General features: G+C 41.7%; 1 protein-coding gene across 1 annotated transcript in view; it reads left to right on the top strand.

Moving 5' to 3' along the window:
* The window catches only part of LOC104623775 (protocadherin-15-like), a 127,145-nt gene that overhangs the window by 11,962 nt on the left and 95,017 nt on the right, over nt 1-20,166 (top strand). Inside the window, exon 3 of the mRNA XM_010290960.1 lies at nt 6,421-6,537. Coding sequence (XP_010289262.1) covers nt 6,421-6,537 — 117 coding nt within the window. The remainder of the gene's footprint in view (nt 1-6,420; nt 6,538-20,166) is intronic.

The following is a 20,166-nucleotide window of genomic DNA, read 5'->3' as shown; positions in this document are numbered from 1 at the left end:
ACTACAAAAACCAGGTATTAAAAAATCAGACTGATTTTTATAAGCTCCAAAAGATCCAAAACCTAGGCAGCTAGGTGTGGAAAAAGTATAATCCTGTTTTCACCAGAAGGCAATCGGGAGAGGGTAAAACATGTTGATGCTTATGGGTGTTGGGAAGAGGAGAGGCTTCACTCCCCCTTGGTAGGGCTGCCGTCTAGTGCCCTGCGGGCTAAAGGCAGCGGGGTTTGCGGTGCAGTAGCAGGGTTCCCTTTGGAGGATAAAAGGGCATTTGCACAAATTATTATGCCTGAGGTAGATATAGATATGTGTGCATAAATATATGTATATGCACGGAAACATATACATATCAAATATGTTGGAGTGTCATCTGGAGTTGCTTCTGTTTGTATGGAGATAGCTGATGAAAAATTAACTAGAGTTTTTACTCTTTATTTTTCTCTTACAAAAGAAGATTTCTACCAAAGCACATTTTCAAAAAAAATCTATTATTCTGTAGAAAGCCTTTAAGCTAGTGGTAATGCTCAAATCAGACAAGGCTGTCACGCGTTGTAATGTTGCATTGTACTAATGGGAACATGGTAACAGTCATGAGCTGCAGCTGTAGTTCGCTGGAGTGAGAAGGGGCCACATCCTGAGCTCCTCACAACTGCCTTGCTCTCAGCAACCAGCAGAAAGGAGCTGTAATCCCGGTGTATCTGGCTCCTTCCTTCCGGCAGGATTTTCCAAATGTCCTGGAACTGCCACAGCAGCTCCGGGTGCAGCTGACCTTCCCAGGCGTCGCTGCTCAGGTTATGTTTTTGAAGCGTGGGATTTCATTTTCATATGCGCTCGCCATCCTTTGGGAGGCGGGTGTGCAGGATCCGCTGCGAAGTCAGAGAGGAACGCTGAGACTGCTCCAGTTTGTGAGAAAGGCTGTTGTAAATCCTGGTGAGTCCAGCATCCAGGGGCTGCCGCAGTGGCTGAGCTGGGGTAGCCCCTGCTCGCTGCCTGCGGGTACGCGGATCTGTGCTGTCCGTGCTGCGCTGCACACGCAGGACACCCTGAGCTGTGTGCGCTTCGGATGAAGTTAAGGGGCAGTGATGATGCAAGGAAGAAGGCAGACATTTGAATCCAATTTGTGTGTTTCCCACATTAGTGAAGGAGTAGAAAAGGAGTTTTATTTCATCCAGATGTTAAATGCTTATATTCTTAACTTAGTGAAGTACAAGCATTTCAGGTCTCCTGGTGTCTCCATGGATCAAAAATATATTAATGTCTCTGAAGTCTATTCAAGTTTACAAGGTAACGTTATGCTGGGAACACTGTACTGCAGGTATTTTTCTTCTGCTGTAGTTGTGTATTGCCCTCCCACGTCGGCAGTCACCACCTGTCTAGGAGCACCTAGTTTAGCATTAGTACATTACAGCTAGTGACTGTCTTAATGATTTTTAAATTACATATTGATTTGCTCCTTAATGCCTTTCCTCCCCCATGCTTTGTTTCTCCTCATTGGCATTCCTAAGATGACTATCTTAGTTCACCAGCATTTTTGTTCAGCATTTTCATAGTTTTTGCAGACAGGTCAATATTTGTTTCCTATAAACCTTTTGCTAAATAACAGCCCTTTAAATCTTGTGAATGAGATGTGTCTTGTTCAGAGGGTAAGGAAGTTGGTCAGGAAGTGCGATCATTCACATGCAAAGGATGACATCGGAGTTAACAAACCAGTTGGCATCAAGCAATCTCTTAATAAGTCTTCATTGCTTTTGAACGTACTAATTTGGATTCTCAAGAGCAAAAATATTCGAGCCTCTCTTCCATATGGTGCTTTCTTCAGGCTTGATTCTTAATCTTTGTGCAAGGGAGAGACATAAGGATGCGCCCTGTTCTGCTTTTATGTGCTGCACAGTGTGAGCAATGTGAAACAAAACCAAACAAAAGTGCTAGATAAAGAGCATCTATGATAGGGAGAAAGCTTTGGGGTTTTATGCTTTGACTTTCACTCTGTTTTATACACAAAGGTGTATAAAAATACAATAAATCTGCAGCTAGATGAGCAGTGACAAAAGGGCTGTTTTGTATTTCTGTATAAATATGTGGCTGCTATTACCTAACTGTCAAAACCCAGAGCCCAGGTATTTTAAAGTGAGATATATAGAGAATTCATTACCTATACTTTCCATTTACATATTTTCCTGTGTGTCTGATAGTTAATAGCAGCCTGGATTTATGTGACTGAGGCAATGAACTGTGAACCATTGTAAAACGCTGCAGTTTGGCCACAAGAGCACATGTAGGATTATGACCTGGTTTTAAGAGGTGATTCCACTGCTTCTTAATGCCACTTTGTGGAAGGTTACCACCCTGTTCCTAACCTGTGGTTAGGGCTTGCAGTCATGTCCTGCATCCATTTCTATGTAAAGTCCTGTTTAGGGGTGTTTTGAGCAGAAGCCATCAGGCATAGAGTAATCTTCAATTATTTAGCTCTGCAAAAACATGTCTGTCTGTGTCTTTGGCCCCCAGTAATGACAGAAGCCCAATACTTTCTCTAAATGTTATCTCTTTGCTCAAAGTCCCTCTGTGATGGAAACCTGGAAAGTGTTTCTCTGCATCTGCTGGGGAACGCTGAATGCTACTCACTGTTCAGTCCACTCAGTGAAGAAAATTGAACTGGGGACCTTCACTTACAGGGGCACAGGTTTTGGGGGTTGGATGGAGCGGATCGTGCCCATGATCTCTTGAGCTATTCACAGAAAATAGTGTGTGCTTTCTTTCTCTCCTCTAGCAGAATCAGATCTAGAGTGTATTCCATCCTGGCTATAGTGCTTTTTGCCAGAAAATCAATAATTTCTTTTTGTGGCTTCTTTGGTATCTTTAATTGCCTATAATATGTAAAGAGAAATTGTACTGGTTGAAGGAGGTAATAATATATTAATTTCTCCAACACATCTCTAACAAAATCGTTCTCTATAACTGCCTGAAAGGGGGTTGTGGCGAGGTGGGTGTGGGTCTCTTCTCCCAAGTTACCAGCGATAGGATGAGAGGAAATGGACTCAAGTTGTGCCAGGGGAGGTTTAGACTGGAGATTAGGAAAAATTACTGAGGGTGGTCAAGTATTGGAACAGGCTGCCCGGGGAGGTGGTGGAGTCGCCATCCCTGGAAGTGTTCAAACAACGTGTAGACGTGGCACTTTGGGACATGGTTTAGTGGGCATGGTGCTGTTGGGTTGGTGGTTGGACTTGATGACCTTGGAGGTCTTTTCCAACCTTAATGATTCTGTGATTCTGTGAGAATCTCCACTTACTCTATTGGGAATTGCCCAGAAGAGTAATTTCAACCAAAAAAGCTCATTTCCATGTCATCTGCATGTTTTGCATGTAAACCTTCTGCCTGCAAAAATCCCCGTTCTGCTTCTAGCAGTTATTCATTGTAGACATTTGCGATGAGTGTATGAGACTTGATCACCTGTCTGTGATGACAGTCTTGCTCTCTCCGAGGTGCGCTTACTGCAGCTGCATAATGAGAAGACCTGCGGTGATTCTTATGGGGAACTTTTATTTTGCTAAAAGTGGAAATATTTAAACTTGAACTCTGCTATAAAAAATTAGTGGCTGCTTTAGGATTCAGGAAGAGATGAGCCAGGAAGAAAAGCACGTGGGGCTGTTCCATTTAGTTATGACTGAGACATTTGGTGCCTATTCAGTCGGCTCGGTTAAGGTTTATGTGGCACAATTGTGCATAAAGCTTGTCTTAGAGAAAAGATAAATTAGAGAGGCAGAAGGCTTTCTGTCCTACTTCACGCTTTGCTTTTTATTCCTGTGTATTTTGTACTGAGCCATGTATCTTGAAAAATAGGTGTGTTAAGTAGGATGATTTAGTCTTTTTCTATAGCAGAGGATGTAGTGTATCATCTTTAAATAGGATTACGCTTTCCAGTACCTTAAGTCACAGATTTTTGGGCGCTAAGGTCACGTAAAGGTATGCAACAGATAAAAACATCACACAGCGATTCTCCCCAACCCCCAGTGAGCAAAGGGCACAGTGTGATCTCTTGCTGCTACACCAAAGAAAAAAGACCAGATATGGCTGTGGATTTGCAGGTGCACAGAGATGGATTCAAAATAAATGAATAAATACCGACAGAAGGCTGGGTTATTCCAGAAGCTTCACTTGCTTTGTGATGTGAACCTAAGCATCCAGATCGTGGGAAGTAGCAGCTTCAAAAAAAAAGTTATTGTAAGTGTAGTATTGGGTGGTTACCCCAGAGGGAGACTTCATAGGACAGAAGGTGTCTTCTCTGTGTGTGTGCAGTTTGTAAAAGGTTGTATCCCACTGGAGAGCCTTCAGGGTATACGAACCAAAACAGTTCCCGATTTACACAGCTGTAAGGCCTATGCATGTAGAGTTGTATCACATTTGTGCTATCATAGTGCAGATTATTTTTAATAGTGCATCCCTAAATGCCTAGGATTTCTGTACTCATAGCTACTTTGTGTCTGCTTCAAATAAAGTAATTCCCCATCTTTTCTTTGAGGTAGAATGACTGTGAACGGAGTCTTACAGTGCGAGATCGCTGTATGATGTTGATTTCTTTGCCACAGCAATATATTGCTCTGGAATGGAGTTTCTGGCAGCAAAATGGAACAAAGGCTAGCTTATTTTACAAGCACAATGTCACTTCGAATCATGAGAAACAAGATTGTTTGTGTAAAATACTCCTGGGTATTAAATTCTCAGATGAAGTAAATTATTTTCTTGCAAACAGTCAAGAAATTGAAATTATAAGAATCAATGTCTGTAATTCCATACAAAAATGCTAATCTCCTTGAATTTGAATGTTTTCCCAAAATGTTTTCATTTGAACGCTCTTCTAGTTTGCATTGCCTAATAGTCGAGTTTTGATGATCCAGTTGTCTCTTTAAAAATCGGAAAATCAGAGAAAAAGTATTTCCAGTGCCTTGAAGACTCGAATTGCAGAGCTTTCAGCAGAACACAATGCATTAATTATTCAGGCATTTACTAGATGGACTTGTAACAGTCTTTTTATATATATAAGTTTATTATATTGTTGTTTCCTCTGGCGAGGTATGGATGAATGTTTTAAATGATTATGTAATATAGTGTGCTAGCCAGTATCAGCATGTTGCATTTAGAGCATGAAGAGCTGTGACAACAGGTAGAGACATCATTGGATAAACGTTGAGTAGCCATGTTTTCGTGGGTAACCTAAAAGATGGAGGGCACCTGTATTCCCCCAGAGCTCAGACACACATTCTGCTTTAAGGGAGAAAAAGTGTGCTCTCCATTTGTGGATCAGTGAAGTCACTCTTGTGTGCTGAAGGTATATGATGTTTCTCATTTGTTTTGGAAAAAAACCCCAGAAAATTTAATCTACATTATCCATCTGTGCAAAACAATGGAAAGAGCAGTATGCAAGAATGAATAAATCTTTTCTCAGTGGAATTCAAGCTAGGAAGGTGTGTCTCCAGAAAAACGTGAAAATGAGTTTTATTAATAGAACAAAGATTGTGATATAGAGACGTACGTTTAATTTTTTTAACATACAGATAATTTTCTGGAAATTTATGTAAGAGAACTTTGACAAAACATTATTTTCTGACAATTTATGACAGTCCGAATGAATGACTTTTTAATAACCTGTGATGCTGGTTGAGTTTCTAAACGTTCGCGGCTCCTGATGCGTGGGGCAACATGTCACCGAGAGCCACGTGCATCTGGCTGCTGCATCTGCCTTAGTGCCAGCTTGCGCAGTCCCATACAGCCTGGCGTTTGGGTGAAGTTGCATCTTTCACACAAGGGGGTACCCGTGAAGGTATATATTACACGTATAGCTGCGCACGCATATATAGGTGTGAAAGTATACAGACGTGTATGCACACACTACTACATCAGTGCAATTGGGCTTAAATCAAGCCTTTGAAGCTTCTTTTTGACAACGTACACATCAGCCCGAAGAATGCCATCCTACGCTCCCATGAGGTGTTGATACTAATCTGATATTATTTTTTCCCTTCATTGATTGCATATTAGAGGTAGCAAACACTGTTAAGCAACAGCAGCTCATTCATTTTAGAAAATTAGCAAAACTGTGTTGTGGCCCGCTGCTTGAGAAGCAGGTGTCATGGAAATCTCTGCTTTGTTTACTTGTGAGACTGTGTGTTTTTCTGCAGAACTTCCTTCTGTTGATCTGTCTCACATGAGGGTTTGGTTGGGTTTTTTTGCCTTGAAACTTTGGCACCTTCCCTTTGTGTGGTAGTTTTGTGCAGTGGTAATGGAACTGAGAGCTGAGAGAGACTGTGAATGGCAAATAGGCTTCCTAATGAGGAAGGAGTGATGGGGTAGAGTGTGAGAAAACTAATTGTGAATGCATCTATAATTCTGTTTGAACTTCAGAACTAAACTCTTAATTATGTTTTGCAGGATATGAATGATTACTCTCCAGTCTTTAGCAAAAAGCTCTACAGGGGAATGGTTGCTCCTGATGCAGTCAAGGGCACCGTTATCACTACCGTTTCAGCTGAGGATCAAGATCCTCCGGTAAGCAAAAAGGTTCTATTAATACTCTGCACCCAAGAGGGAAAAATCTTTAACCCTCATAAGCGACCTAATTCTCTCAACAACAAAGGTGATTATTATGAGTTTCACAGAGCAGTAACTCGTACATTTTTTATGCCAGCCTGTCCTTTGTCCTTCTGGACAGAGGCTGCATTTACAGTGATTGTTCCTGAAGATGACGAATCAATGATACAGCTCCTTTCTGTCAGGAAGACTTTGGGAAAGCTCTTTATCCTACTTCACAGTGTAGATGAATAAGAGGAATAGTCAGAAAGGGAAGCCGTGCCTGTCTTTGGTACGGTTCTGCAGCTTAAGGAGGAAACAAAACACAACTCTGTAAGATCTTGATTTTGCAGTCATTCTGCATTTCCAGTCTGAGACATCACAGGGTCACGGGGAACTGTACAGCTCACCAGCCGGCCTTACTGGATGTGCAGTATTTGAAGCAAGTGCACTTGTTTTGGGGATAAAGCTTATTTCTGCCACTGGCTTTTATTGCTGTTCCCTGGTGAAGCACTTGATTGACAGAACTGGGCACATATTTTTGACTTGTTAACTATTCTGAAGAGTAATAGCAATTTTTGTAATCAGAGGTTGATGAACATTGGTAACCAGATGATACACTGAGGACAATAAAGGCCAAAGATGTTCTGCCAGCCAGGTTTAATTTTTAATTGTTAGTGTTTGGCATATTAAGGAGAATAATCCTCGGGGAGAAGAGTTCAGAGAGAATGTGCCCTGCACATTAAAAGCTGATGGCAGTGCTTTGACACAAATCAACTGTAGCTTAGCTAAATATGGTACATAGTAATTTATTTACCACCCAAGGACAGAAAGGCTAAAGCAGCGTTTCTGTGAGGACAGACCTGCTATCCCCTTGTAAAATGTCCTAACACACAAAGTTAAGTAAATTCCCTACAGGTGATACATATCAGTGGGGTATGACTGAACTCGGAGGCATTTAAGGTAGTTTATAACAGCTGAAGGTCTGGGCTATTGTTTAAAGCACGTGAAGGACAGTAATATTATCAGGTAGGTAATGAATAGCAGTAGTTATGACTTACTAGTGCTACAGAGTATTTAAGGAACGTAGCAGCAGAGGACACAGACGTTATTTGAGCAGTAAACAAAAGAAGTGGAGAGAGGTGTGCCATAATGGCTAGTCTTGGACAATTTGAAGGGGAGTATTAAGAGACATTGGTGCCTGATTTTGAGTGCTCTGCTCGCAGAATGGAGCCCGAGGTGCATGTTAAGCTCCTTACATAGAGCACAGGCACATGAGAATAGGGCCCCAACCAGCCAACACGTTAATCGCAAATCTGCTTAATTAAAAGCAGAATAGTCAGCACATGTACGCATTAGACTGATCAGTAGAGGCAAGTGGGAATTTCTGGTGTCTTGCTTTAGGGATACTTTTAAAAATGCATAGGACCATTCTCTTCGTGTCAGGTACCTACACTCTCCTTCAAAGACACACCTTTGTGTACTCATGGCTTTTAGCATGCAGCAAGGGAAAGATGATTTAGTGGTAGTGTCTGCTCTCCTCCTTTTGCATCTTGTTAGATTAATCTTGCTAGGAAAAGCCTTTCCACGGGATGATAGAGGCCTAGGCTGCCTTCCCTCCACTGACTGAAGGACTCAAACCTTTGGCTCTATTTCCATGTACCTTAACTACCAGGAAGGAGGCTGGCCAGAGTACCTGACAAACTTGAGGCACATCCGCAGGTGTGTGGAAGCCTTCCAAGCCAGGAAGTCGCTAGTAAGGCAACAAGCTGCAGCGCCTGCATAGATCAGGGACGTGCAAGGTTAGCCAGACTTGTACCCACATCACCTGGTCCTTTTCTGGACTTGAACCGTTATGCCTAAGTAAGGGGACGTATCTCTAGTAGCACTGTAGAAGCCTAAAATGTACAATTCCATGCTAGAGCCCTTCAGAGGGCTTCGTAAGTGTTCATAGTTTTGTGGCCTACCTACACTCTTGCTCCCATTGCCTTTTTGCTCTGTGGAAGTCTAGTGCTTTTTGTCTGACCTCCTTCACTGTTCTCTGGGGCACACCAGGCCTAGGTTTCCACCATCGTCTTAGTCGCTGTTTAAAACGGTGATTTGCAGGGGAAGGTAGGCTTGATTGCTCAGATCTCATAGTTACTTGCTGGAAAACAATTTTGAAATGGATTTACTGCTGTTTGGTTCTACTCTGTGAATGACTTTTACTGTCAGGTTTCATGCATGTCTTACTCTTCTCTATGTTAGGCACAATAACCTGGCGGTTACAGAATGGAAATGGAGATCAAAGTGGGCAAAGTTTCCGGGTGGCATTAGAAACCTGAAAGGGTTATGTTTACACTATATAGTGCACAAAGGTATTATCTCATTTTGCTAGCATTTCTTCCTGAATAAAACGCTGTGCTACTGTAGTACTACCAGCAAATTAAGTAAACCTTGCCTTCACATAAAGGCATCTGAATTGCATTCAGCATTTCAGGGAGTTCAACGGATGCTGCTTAGCTGGAGAAGATTCTCTGTTGCTCTGCTTAGGAATGTCTTGGGAACCAGGGAGGTAGGAAACACCGTTTCCCTTCGAGAGCTCTCATCCTCAGCAGGTAGCAGAAAATAATTCAAAAGGAAACACTCTGCTCATATCACAAGTGTAATCGCTTCAGAGTGACCTGCCAGTGGAGAGTGGGGAAAACTGGCTGTGCATGACTGCTGAAACTGTGCAATTTTTTGATTGCCACAATAGAAATCTAAAATACTAAGTTCATTAGTCACAGTCCTATGGACCTGCCTCTGCCCCTTGCACCAGTATGTATTTGCTCCTATCAGGTTTATCATACTGACCTTTGAGAAAAGTCTGCAGAAAAAGGTGTTAAGGATCAAAGAAACGGGGCAAGGAGACGAATTTCTAGTCCATCTAAACTTGACAGAAATGGTTTAGTGAGGATAGAAAAAAAGTAATTATTCATTGGTGCTAGAGAATCACTTTTTAATTTGGTTTTTGTGCAGCATTTAATATTTATATTTAGTATCTGTTGCCCTACAACAAGATATTTTGGTCTCAATAAAAGTTCTATTTTATAATCCCTGGGTTTAATATCTCTTAGATACCACTGAGATACTGGGAGAAACAAAATAGTTGAGAAACTGATTAATGTCTCTTAGTAACAATTCTTAGTCCTGTGGAATCGGCATTTCCTAATGCAAAGCTATTTCACTTTTTCATTTAAAAAAACCCAAACCCTTCTGAACGCTCTCCTTTTCTAACATTTCTGTCACTATCACGTTCTTGAACAGATAAATGTAGAAACTGGACATGGATACGCTTGTGTGCATCTTGTACAGTGGGTAATAACGGCCATCCCTAGGTGGTATGAGGAGCAGAATGAAAACCTGACTGAAATGCTTATGTCTCGCAGTTTCCTTTCTTGTGATTTCCTCATTCCCCATGTATTTATATAGATTTCTTTTACGTGGTTTTGAGTGTTTTATATTTGAAAGATGTGGGCATCACTTCTGTGGAGAAATCGATGCACATGCATGAGAGAGAGATCAAAGTCACTGAATGCGGGATGCTGTTTATCATTATAACGGGCATCAATGCATAGGACGGTAATGTTAAGATAATGTTCTTCGAAATCAACCGTTGCATTTCTTTGATTTTTATGAAGACTTAAAAATGAAGCTACCCTTAGGCATTTAATGAATACAGTAGCTATAAAAGTTAGCCAACTATGGAGGAAAGCTTTTAAAACAGCTTTTGAAAGTTGGTAATTTATTTCAAACTAATGGCTGATAGTTTTTACTTTGCTATCAGGCATAAATGGCTTTGTTTCTTTTTCCAACTGAGCCAACCTGTTTAGATGTTTTGTGCTACTGGCAAATCTGTATTTATTTGGAGCTGGCTTTGACATAAGTGGTGTCACAAAGTATTCAATACAAATTCCCCAGAAATGTTTTTTAAAAAATACACTGGTCAGCAAGAGTACCCTCCTCTAAACTTGCCGTAAGGGAAAGAATATTCTTTGTTATCATCGTCCATATTTTAGTTGTTCGTTTTGGTTTTTTTTAACCTGGTGGAATCTTATTTGCACAGTACGAATACATCTATTTTATCAGTTCAGGAAAAGAAGTATATATTTATTAAGAAAATAATTGTGGCTTTAAAATATGCCTGATTATCAGGTCAGGTCTAATAAGAGCCTAACTAATGTGAAGTGTGCAAGCCTGAATTTTTCTGTTGTTGTTTTACAAATAATGCAAACTATTCCCCTGTCAACTTCAAACTCAGTCCAGAGTAAAAGTCAAGCTAGATTTTTTTTTTCATCATCTGCAATAAAAGCATTTCAGATCTAATCAGCTCTTCAGAGACTGCCCACTGTCTTCAGCAAATCCCAACTTTGCTCTGCATTGTCAAATTAATATGGATGGTATGAGAATCCAAATTGAAATGCTCAGCACCTGCATGTCATTTCTCTTGCAGATAAGGCAAATTTGAATTTTTTGCAGCAGAAGAGTGGACTTGGGGAAGGAAGGAAGGAAGGAGGTGTTGAATGGTGTCAGTGGAGTTTGGCTCTGCATTTCACCTCATAGGCACCATCCTCATCCCGTTCCTCCTTTGAGCTGCTGGACTGGGGCTGTTGTGGTGTTGCCTTGCTGTTTCAGTCCCTCAACAGCAAAGGTGACAGCAGCAGTGATGGGCGTGTAAATGGTAGAAAAAAATTTCATGCCACTGAGGTCAACCTTAAGAAATCATCATCTGTAGCAAGCTACGCAGATATTTTGCCTACTGTGTTACTTTTTGACTGTGGAAGTGCTCATTCAGTGATGTTCCTGAGGAAGGATCATGGTTTTATCTGTGGCTTTTGACTTCCAAAGGACAAGTCACAAATACAAACGCAAACATGAAATGGTCAGTGAGGGTACAAGAAGTAACATAGGTGAAAGATGAGAGGTTGGAAGAGACTGGTGGCGTAGAGTTTTCTGATTTACACTAGCAGTGTATTTCCTAAGTGATTTAGAAACTTACAGCACATAGATATGGAAGTGCCATGAGTGACTAACACGTTTCCAAAAACAGTCACAAGGAGTGTGCTTTTGCTCTTAAATGAAGTGCTGTTTGATTAATTTATTGGAGATGTAGATTAAAGGTTTTCATGTTGGTTTTATTTCAAAAACTCCCCCCATCAAATCTCCATGCAGTAAATTATTTGCAACTCAGTATATTTTACATGTATGAATGTGTACACGTGTGAACGAATGAATGGCTGAGTCAGGATGAAGTTGTGGAGTTTTCTTAATGGAACTGTACAAACTCGATGCCCAAAACATTAAGTTGTCATTAGAATGCAGCTGTTAATAATAGGATTGGTTTAGTTGCGCAAACCCATGGATTTCTGGTTACTATTAACGGTTACTAATTCAAAACAAAAATTACCTGTGCTAGATTCAAATGCTTCCAAGTAGGTATTTCGTTATGTTTTTATTTTGACCTGTGGATTTCAAAGTGGTCAAAAAGTCTTGGCCTGAAGGCATAAGAGATCTCTCATAGTTATTCCTTCAGGTCCTTAGTGAAACGTCAATTAAAACATAGAAGCTGGTGCTTTTCACTAAAGGCCAGAGCAGGATTTGAAGGGCTCTCTTGAGCAAATGTCAATTTAAATTTCTTACCAGTTTTTCCTTCTCCTTATCCTTTCTGAATTCACTTTTTTGCGGTGACTGGGAATGTAAGTTATGCTTCAGAAGTTACTTTTACATTTGTTAAAAAGACTTGTAATTTGCAATACCATTTTGGTAATTGAAATACGGCAATTTTGGTTTATATATGTTTCATGGAATATGGTAAATCGATGTATTGTCCTGTGGCTTATTGGAACAATACATAGTATATTTTTCTACAGTTTAAAAATGGTTATATGGTATCTGACTTTTCAAATTACTTAGTATCTCCTGTAGTTGCTCACCCTGCCTTTCCCAGAAGAGCTTACATCTAATTCCAGACACACGACATGTAAAGGGTAAGAAAATACTAAGCAGAAAGCAAGAAAAACAGGCCAAGGTGGATGGAGGGAATTATGGTAATAGAACAGAACCATGGTTATATGGCTGCCAAGGACAAGCTTGAGTACATCTTCAGTTCTCTTTGAGTAACTGGTACGCCTTACTAAAATCCAAATCTTCAGTTTTACAAACATTGCAATTGAAATTGTTGAGAGGGTTGAGCATGCGTTTTGTTTAGCATTTGAATAATCCCTTTAAGGTATAAGTACTCACAAATTCAAAGTATTTTGTTGTGCAGAGATCTGAAAGAAAAGAGGGAGGTAGCATTTAGGCCAGTTGAGAAAAGTTTGTTTGTGGGGTAGTTGTGAAGAAGCAGATGGCTGAGGCATCACAGCCACTGTGCAAGCTGAACTAAAAGAGTGGTAACACTTGCTGGAAGTGGCAAACAGCAGAGACAGTTACGTGTTGAGGGTCTCCCTCACACATCATCTCGAGTTTTCTTTCCAGAAGTGTTGTGCAGCTGGAACTTAAGGACTTTTGTCTATTTATCTGGGGTTTCTTCACATCCAGGAGTGGATTAGTTGAGGCTGTTGGACATCATGGTTAAGCATTATATTCAGGGCAAGCCTGCAGCCCCACACAGTGAAGCTGTGCCTCCAAAATGTGCTTGGACTTCCTCAGCACCGGGTGTGGAGAGTCCCTCCAACAGCCTTCGCTGTATTTGTGTTGCCGAAGTTGCTTCAGTGAGTCCCAAATGGGTTTGACTTGCTGTCTATGCAGTGTAAACGGCTGTCTGAGTAATCCCGGACAGAAATACGATAAATCTAAGTGAGAAACCCATTTTTTTTCCACTGTTAAACTCCTTGCTTTGTTTCTTGGGAGAACTCCATTGACCTTATTTGAGTTCAGTTTCTCCACCAACTCTTTTGTGCTGCAGACAGTGACCTGACCAAAAGACAAAGTCAACAGTGGTGAAAGGTGCAAGCAGGTATCCTGTGTGAGGTGCATAACTTTGCAAGGCTTTTGTGTAGCTGGGAAATGACAGAAACGCCGCATCTCTGATGGAGGTGCCAAAGAAATGCTTCTGGCAACTAAAGTAGATGTGATAATATCCTATAGAAAAATACTTACTTTTAAGTGCTGCTTCGTTTTAGCTAACACAAATGTATGCAGCTTTGGTTTTTCTCAGATTGTTTTCCAGGTCTTTACAGGGAGAGATACCTGGAGCCCCCAAAGCCTGGACAAAGTCAGTGTCTGACTCTCTCACTGACGCTTCTGCATTTTACCAGAATAGTCTTCAGTATCCTTAGCCAGCATCTATTGCCATCTACTCTTTGGGCAAGTAGGTGATCCTTTGTAGCTGAAATCTGAAGCCTATATCAGGGTTGGTACAGATGCTTAAATCCCTCAATTCGGCGTCGGATCAGGTGCTGAGAGAGTCCTCAGGATTGTTTATAGTATTTCCCCTCTCAGTACTCCGTTTGAGAGCTTAGCTCTCAAAGAATGATAATCATTTATCGGCAGTCCTGGCTAACCGGGAAGGTCCCAGTTGACTGGAGGTTAGCAAATGTGGCGCCCATTTGCAAGAAGGGCCCGAAGGAGGATCGGGGGAACTACAGGCCTGTCAGTCAGACCTCGGTGCCGGGGAAGGTTATGGAGCGGTTCGTCTTCAGTGCCATCACATGGCACATACAGGACAACGCCGTGATCAGGTCTGGTCTTTAAAAGCTGTGTAGATGTGGTGCCTAGGGACATGGTTTAGTGGTGGGCTTGGCAGTGCTGGTTTAGTGGTTGGACGCGATGGTCTTGAAGGTCTTTTTCAACGTAAATGATTCTGTAATTCCAAGTGGCCTGCCCAAAAGCAGAGCTTCTTAAAACGGTTCAGAAGTGACAAGTGAAAGTGCATGGAACCAGTGTCTAGGCACCACTTGGGCCATCTGGGTGAGTCACTGCTTCTGCACTCGGCAGCTGCATGGAGACACAGCTGAAATGGCTTTTAAATTGTCTCCAACTTGCTGCTCTTCCTTTCTCTGTCTTGGGTTTTGGTTTGACTTAAACTAAATGCTAACCCGTATTGTAACACAGTCACAGCAAAAAGGCACGGTAGCCCTGTTTCCTACACAAACAAATGTATAGTCTGAACTGAAATGACAGGGACAGTCACTTCAGGAGCAAGAGAAAGGAAAGCAAAAGGACTCTTGTGTCTCTGTGGAATGATCAAACCCAAAGCACAGCAGAGCGATGGTTTGCCTTTGAACTTCAGAGATCAAACTTGATTAGTCTCAGGACTGGGAAGGTTTTGATGACAACAAAGAGCTTTAAACCTGGTTCCTTTGCTGTTATGTACCAAAGTTTACGAATCTGTACTTTGAATGAGACAATTGCATGTGGAGGGATTTGAATGGTCGTTGGTTTTTTGCTTGGCAAAGGGGCTACCTTCGATCGTGTTCAGCAGGTCCGTACAGATGGCTGTACAACATAGCTAAGTTACTCAAGGACACCTGACATGATCTTTGGAGAGAAGAAGAGTTTTCTTCATTGTGAACAGTTTACGCTTGATTGAAGTGGCATGGTGATGAAAGATGCCAGATGATTATGACTATGTTCTCAAAGCTCTTAACTCTCCAAATATTTTGAAAGGAGAGCAACATGACCTATTTGATAGATGCTTAGTTTGATTGCTTTCTTTATCAGAAGGCGAATATTCCCAGGATTGATATAACTTGAGGTGTTTGCTTTTCCTGTATATGCCTTTTTTGGTATGGTTTATCGCTGTAAAAGCTGATATATTTCTTCTGTGGGTGATTCCCCTGCATATTCTGATTTTGTTGATTTGAAATGTCAGTAGAAGCAGATGCAGAACACTAATTTTAACGAGCAGCCAGCTTCCAGAGCTCCAGAACATCCAATTTAATGGTTTATCCAGTCTCATAACACCTTGTAAGGTTTTTGTTCAGTGGAGCCCTATTGTCAAATTGAGAGTAATTGTCCTTATTGTTGTGCAGACACCCGCTAAAAGTAAGATGCTAACAGATATTTAATTAGAGGTTTCACAGATACTTAATTGGAGATAAAAGCATTTGCAATCAGTCCAGGGCTTGATCTTCTTAAAACTATTATTGCTGGATTTCATAGTGTCTGCTGGATATTTGTATAAGGGAAACATGATGAAAAGTCAATGAGTTCTTAAAGTAATTTTATATCATGGCTTTAAAAGGTCATGTTCTTTTTGTCTTCAGCTTGTTACAGTTAATAATTCAGAATTTCCAGATGTTGCGATTCAGAATTTCAGGCCCTCTGTTCAGTTACATACTAAAAAAAAAAAAAAAATCCTTCAAATTTTAGAGTTTATGTAAGTGAATTTAGGGTGGCTACACATGAGTGCGCTATTCATAACCCATAGCTGGTATAAGACCCACCAAAATAATTTGCCTACTCTGTGGTCTGCCCTGTCTTTAATCACAGAATCACTAAGGTTGGAAAGGACCTTCAAGATCATCAAGTCCAACCATTAACCCAACGCCACCATGTCCCCTAAACCATGCCCCGAAGCGCCACATCCACACTTTTTTTGAATACCTCCAGAGATGGCGACTCCACCACCTCCCTGGGCAGCCTGTTCCAATGCCTGACCACTCTCTCGGTGAAGAAATTTTCCCTAATATCCAATCTAAACCTCCCCTGGCGCAACTTGAGGCCATTTCCTCTCGTCCTATCGCTAGTTACTTGGGAGAAGAGACCAGCGCCCTCCTCGCCACAACCCCCTTTCAGGTAGTAATGATTACTTTACTTCGAGCATGTTACAAAGACCATGTGCAGCCACCTGTAAATTTTGGGTTTAGCATCACTTTCCAATTTTTTTTCATAGAATTAACTCTACAAAATTTGCCTTAGTGAAATCATTCAGATTTGCATTGAAATCTACAGATGGAGATAATTTATTAAACTCCTTACCAGTTTCACGTTTTAGCTGTAATGCCCTCAGACGTTTTCTGACTTCAGTCAGAAAGTGGCATTGAGTACAAAAGGTCTTGGTAAATAAGTCTGTATTCGTTATGCCACTATTCTGTACTTAGGGGTAAAATCCAGGTCATTTACCAGATGCGTATCTGGGATCTTCACAAGTAGCCTGCAAATGGAAGTGAAATGCATTTTTTTCCGCTCTTTCTTGGGCCAGATCATTCTGGTTTTACACCTCTATTACCCATTTGGATTGGGAGAGTAATGAGTCCTTGCCTCCTTTTGAATTGCTTTCAGAAATATACATGAAAACACATGGAAGTTATTGTTGTCTTACACTTCTCACCATTTTTCCTGGCTTTATTGCATTACAATTTCTCTGCAACCTATCTGTGCCTAGTTGAGAGTTATCTCGACGGTGCACATGTGCACCCTCGACGGCCTCTTCGCCCAGGGCCTCTGTGTGCAGCGTGATAATCAAATGTTGGGGACGTTTTCCTACCTGTCAGCTGTGGCACAAATGCATGTTGTTTCCCCAAAGCAAAAGGAAACTTAAGGAATTATGCAGCAATAAAAGAAATAATTGAAGCCGGATGAGCTTTAGATCTAAGTTTCATGAGAGTCTTGAACTCTCAGGAAAACTTTGGTTTGAGAGAATGAACATGGTTCCTGCCAAGTACGGTTTTTGCTCCATGACTTATTTGAGAACATCATCTGCTGTATTTGAGTTTTGCTGTAGACATAGGAATGCATCTAAATTAATTTAGAACAGAGGCGAAAGATGATTAATATCTGAGAAAATTAAAACTTGCTTCTAAGTAGATTTCCCTGGGAAATCTCTCTGGAGATTTTTCTGATTACATTGGTGCCAAAATATAGTAAATAAAAAATAAGTCCCTGTTTTGTTATTTTCAGAAATGACAGAAGATAAGTGTACTTGATAGTCGTATCAGGAACAATAACCTGATGAGATTTTTGTTTATTTAATAACAAATTACCTAGTGTGTGCAGGTTTAATGATGATGATAGCTTTTAGTCTTCCAAGCAAATGTGAGGACCATTACTCTGAAACCAGAATGGATTTCAGCAGGCAATTTCCTCTTAATTATAGTGTTGAAGAAAAATGACTTAATCAGAAAATGCCAGGGGAAAAGTTGTATAATCACCTCTGTTATGCTATGATCTTTGAAATTTCTCATGTTTTCAAGGATTTGTACTCTTCAGTGTACATCCTCCCGTAAAGTACTTTTGACTATGGTCTTTCATACGTTGCTTAACTAAACACCAAAACACACCTGGCAGACCCAATTCTGAATTAGTAAAGGTGCTGGCTGGCCGGCGGCGCTGGAGCGGTGTACTGGCTAAGAAACCCTTCCTGGGCTGGATTTCCGTGGCGGGCTCAGAGAGGCAATGGCCTCATCACTGCTGCAGCTAAAATCATCCGGAGGAGCAGCTGTGTAAGTCTCCCCAGAAAGTCTGTGAATGTCTTGGTTGCATCCAGCCCCGTCTCACTTCTCTTTACGTGCAAGGTCTTATGGGGAGGAAGGCTGAGGTGGCCTTGGCTGCCTTGTCCTCTGTTAATTCTGTTAGCATTAGACTTAAGTATTCTTGTTCTTTTAACAGCTGTAAAATTAATACCACCAATTAAATTCTTATAAGCCACCCGTATTTTTTAATTCAAATAAATATTCTTTGCTGAAGGGTCGCTTTCTCACATTGGCATATGCTTTATTCATTAAATAGTCCTACTACTCATCAGAAGTTAACATGGCAAAATCTGATCCCATGTTATAAGGCTTTGCAGCATGCATGTATTAGCACAATACAAAATACCTGTGTGAAATCCGTTCCAGTAAAGCTTTTAGCTTACACTGTGTATTTTGACTGAGCGTTTCAGTGCACTTTTGTTGTATCAATAAAATGTTCATATGATTTAGTGAGCCTCAACCACTTTTGCAGCTGTTTCTATTGCTGTTTACAAAAGTAAATTCCCTGTTTCCGTGTAGTTAGTAGGTGACACGGTACATTGAATATATTCTCAATAACAGCAAAGCTGCTTTCTACCACATTACTGAATACAGATGAAAATTACCAATTTGCTATTAATGAAACAGTGGGCGCTCATATTTTGTCTAAGTACAATGTAAAGGTCAAAACCGAATCTGAGGTCTAGACTCGGAGGCATTAAGAAATTGAAGTCATACCAATGATAGGACCTGAGTTTCTAAGTGCTTCTCTGAATCTACTCCTAAATATGTTTAGCAAATAGTTTGAATTCTGTGGAATGTCCCAAGTGTCTACATATCCTGGTAACGTAGACTTTGGTCTGCTAAAAAATAGTTATTTGGACATCAACGTGCAAAAAAACACCTTTCTTTGCTTTAAACCCCTTCTTTGATCCCTCTTTTCCTCACAGTTCTTCAGTACACAGCTTACGTTCATACTGGCTCCACTGCTTTAGTCGCCTGCTGCTACGTCACCTTTTAATCTTCGTTTTCGAAGCGTCACTGTCAATGCTGTTGGAGGGGCACTCTGAGAGTGGAAGTGACCCGTTAAAATTTAACGTCTCTCAGACATCCTCTGTAACCAGTTGACGGTGCAGTTCGTCTCATCCGGACAGAGGCTGGGCGATCCCTGCCAGAAGCGTCTGCCGCTTTGAAGCGAGGTGGGCGCCGGGAACCATCCCGCCGCTACCGGAGTTGCCCCTCCAGGCGCACGTGGCAAAGCGGCTGTTGGCACGGAGCCTGGGGTGCTGCACGGGAGCGGTGGGACTGTGGAGATCCCAGGGGCAAGCATTGCCACCCATTTTGCTTTTGGGGACTGGGTAGACCTCACAAGCCAGCGCGAGCCCTCCCATCTCTCTGACGGGGGAGCAGCTGCCTCGGGCTGTGCTTACAGGCAGGGTGTTACTCCACGTCCTCTGAAGGTCCCTGCAGGGTGACTGCTGGAATGGCATCGTTGAAATATAACGGATCCTTCAAGAAACTTAATTCTTCAATATAAATGTTATTTATTTAGGCAGTTAGTGTTAAAACAGTTCAATGGGGTAAATGGCCTTCTATTAGAAAATGCTGAGTTACTGATCTGAAAAATTCATCTGTTATACCCTCTGGCAATGCCTCTTCTGATTTCCCTGTTAACTTGGTATCCTTGGGTGCATATGCCCGCAGACAGTTTGTGACACACGCATGGGCTGTCCGTGCTTGTTCCTTGTCATTGAAACAGGGTTTGAACCGTGGAAGGGTTCATTACAGGGCTAATTAAAATCCGTTCGCAAAACGGTTCCCACTGACACGACAGACGTATTCTCCGTTTGTTTTCTGACGCCGTGCCTCGCGCCGGCTCTGACGTCAAGTAGTAAGTGGCATTGCGAGGCAGCAGCCCGCTGTTACGGGTGGGGAGGGCCACAGGCGCCCGGTCGCTTCACGCCGGCGCGTGTGACCGTCTCGGCCCCGCAGCGCGGGGCGGGCTCGCCTCTTCAGTGGGGAGGCGTGGATGTGAGCTTTTAGGGGGTTGTGCCAGAACTGCCAGACCTGTTAGAGCTCAGCCACAGGACGAGCGTGTGGTGGAATATGTTTGGAAGTGCTGCAGGCCCTGTAATCTCTGTGTTTTACTTCGTGGGGATGAGGATTTTGAAACGTACTAGTCTTTTGTCAC

The sequence above is a fragment of the Phaethon lepturus genome, unplaced genomic scaffold (assembly GCF_000687285.1).
Source record: "Phaethon lepturus isolate BGI_N335 unplaced genomic scaffold, ASM68728v1 scaffold23307, whole genome shotgun sequence".
NCBI lineage: Eukaryota > Metazoa > Chordata > Aves > Phaethontiformes > Phaethontidae > Phaethon > Phaethon lepturus.
This window is presented reverse-complemented; position numbering and strand designations above follow the sequence as displayed.